At 72.4% G+C, this 1,400-nt stretch overlaps 1 protein-coding gene across 1 annotated transcript in view; it reads left to right on the forward strand.

The window, feature by feature from the left end:
- Positions 1–6: 6 nt before the first annotated feature.
- Positions 7–1,400, forward strand: part of IRS2 (insulin receptor substrate 2) — a 26,522-nt gene continuing 25,128 nt past the window's right edge. Inside the window, exon 1 of the mRNA XM_029936443.1 lies at positions 7–1,369. Coding sequence (XP_029792303.1) covers positions 9–1,369 — 1,361 coding nt within the window. The 5' untranslated portion in view covers positions 7–8. The remainder of the gene's footprint in view (positions 1,370–1,400) is intronic.

Consider the following 1,400-nt stretch of genomic DNA (forward strand, 5'->3'; position numbering starts at 1 on the left):
GCCGCTCCATGTCCATGCCCGTGGCGCACTCGCCCCCGGCAGCCACCAGCCCCAGCAGCCTGTCGTCCAGCAGCGGGCACGGCTCCGGCTCCTACCCGCTGCCCCCGGGCGCGCACCCGCACCTGCAGCACCCCCTGCACCAGCCCGCGAGCCAGCGGCCCTCCAGCGGCAGCGCCTCGGCCTCGGGCTCCCCCAGCGACCCCGGCTTCATGTCTCTGGACGAGTACGGCTCCAGCCCCGGGGACCTGAGAACGTTCTGCAGCCACAGGAGCAACACACCCGAGTCCATCGCCGAGACGCCCCCGGCCAGGGACGGCAGTGGGAGCGAGCTCTGCGGGCACATGGCCATGGACAGGCCCCTGAGCCACTGCGGCCGCCCCTACCGCAGAGTGTCGGGGGACGGGGCCCAGGACCTGGACCGAGGGCTGCGGAAGAGGACTTACTCGCTGACCACCCCCGCCCGGCAGCGGCCGGCGCCGCAGCCTTCCTCTGCGTCCCTGGACGAGTACACCCTGATGCGGGTCGCCTTCTCCGGCAGCTCGGGCCGCCTCTGCCCGTCCTGCCCCGCCTCGTCTCCCAAAGTGGCCTACCACCCGTACCCCGAGGACTACGGTGACATCGAGATCGGGTCCCACCGGAGCTGCAGCAGTAACTTGGGTGCAGACGACGGTTACATGCCCATGACCCCCGGCGCGGCCCTCATGGGTGGTGGCAGCGGCAGCGGCAGCTGTAAGAGCGACGACTACATGCCCATGAGCCCCACCAGCGTGTCTGCCCCGAAGCAGATCTTGCAGCCCCGGGCGGCCACCGCGGCCTTGCCACCCACGGGAGCGGCCGTGCCCCCCGCGGCCAGCAGGGCCTTCCCGGCCGGCGGGGGCTCCTACAAGACGGGCTCCCCAGCCGAGAGCTCCCCCGAGGACAGCGGGTACATGCGCATGTGGTGTGGCTCCAAGCTGTCCATGGAGGCCGCCGACAGCAAGCTGTTGCCCAACGGGGACTACCTCAACATGTCCCCCAGCGACGCGGGCCCCTCAGGGACCCCTCCCGACTTCTTCACAGCCGCCTTGCACGGCGGGGAGACGCTGCGGGGCGTGCCCGGCTACTGCTGCAGCTCCTTGCCGCGCTCCTACAAGGCTCCCTACACCTGTGCTGCCGACGGCGACCAGTACGTGCTCATGAGCTCCCCCGTGGGGCGCATCCTGGAGGAGGAGAGGCTGGAGCCGCCCACCGCCCACACGCAGCCTCCTCCCTCCGTCGTGCCTTCGCCCGGCAGGCCGGGTGGCGGCGCGGGGGGCCGCCCGGAGGGCTTCCTGGGCCAGCGCTGCCGCGCCGTGCGGCCCACGCGCCTGTCCTTGGAGGGGCTCCAGACCCTGCCCAGCATGCACGAGCACCCGCTGCCG

The sequence above is a fragment of the Suricata suricatta genome, chromosome 4, assembly GCF_006229205.1.
Source record: "Suricata suricatta isolate VVHF042 chromosome 4, meerkat_22Aug2017_6uvM2_HiC, whole genome shotgun sequence".
NCBI lineage: Eukaryota > Metazoa > Chordata > Mammalia > Carnivora > Herpestidae > Suricata > Suricata suricatta.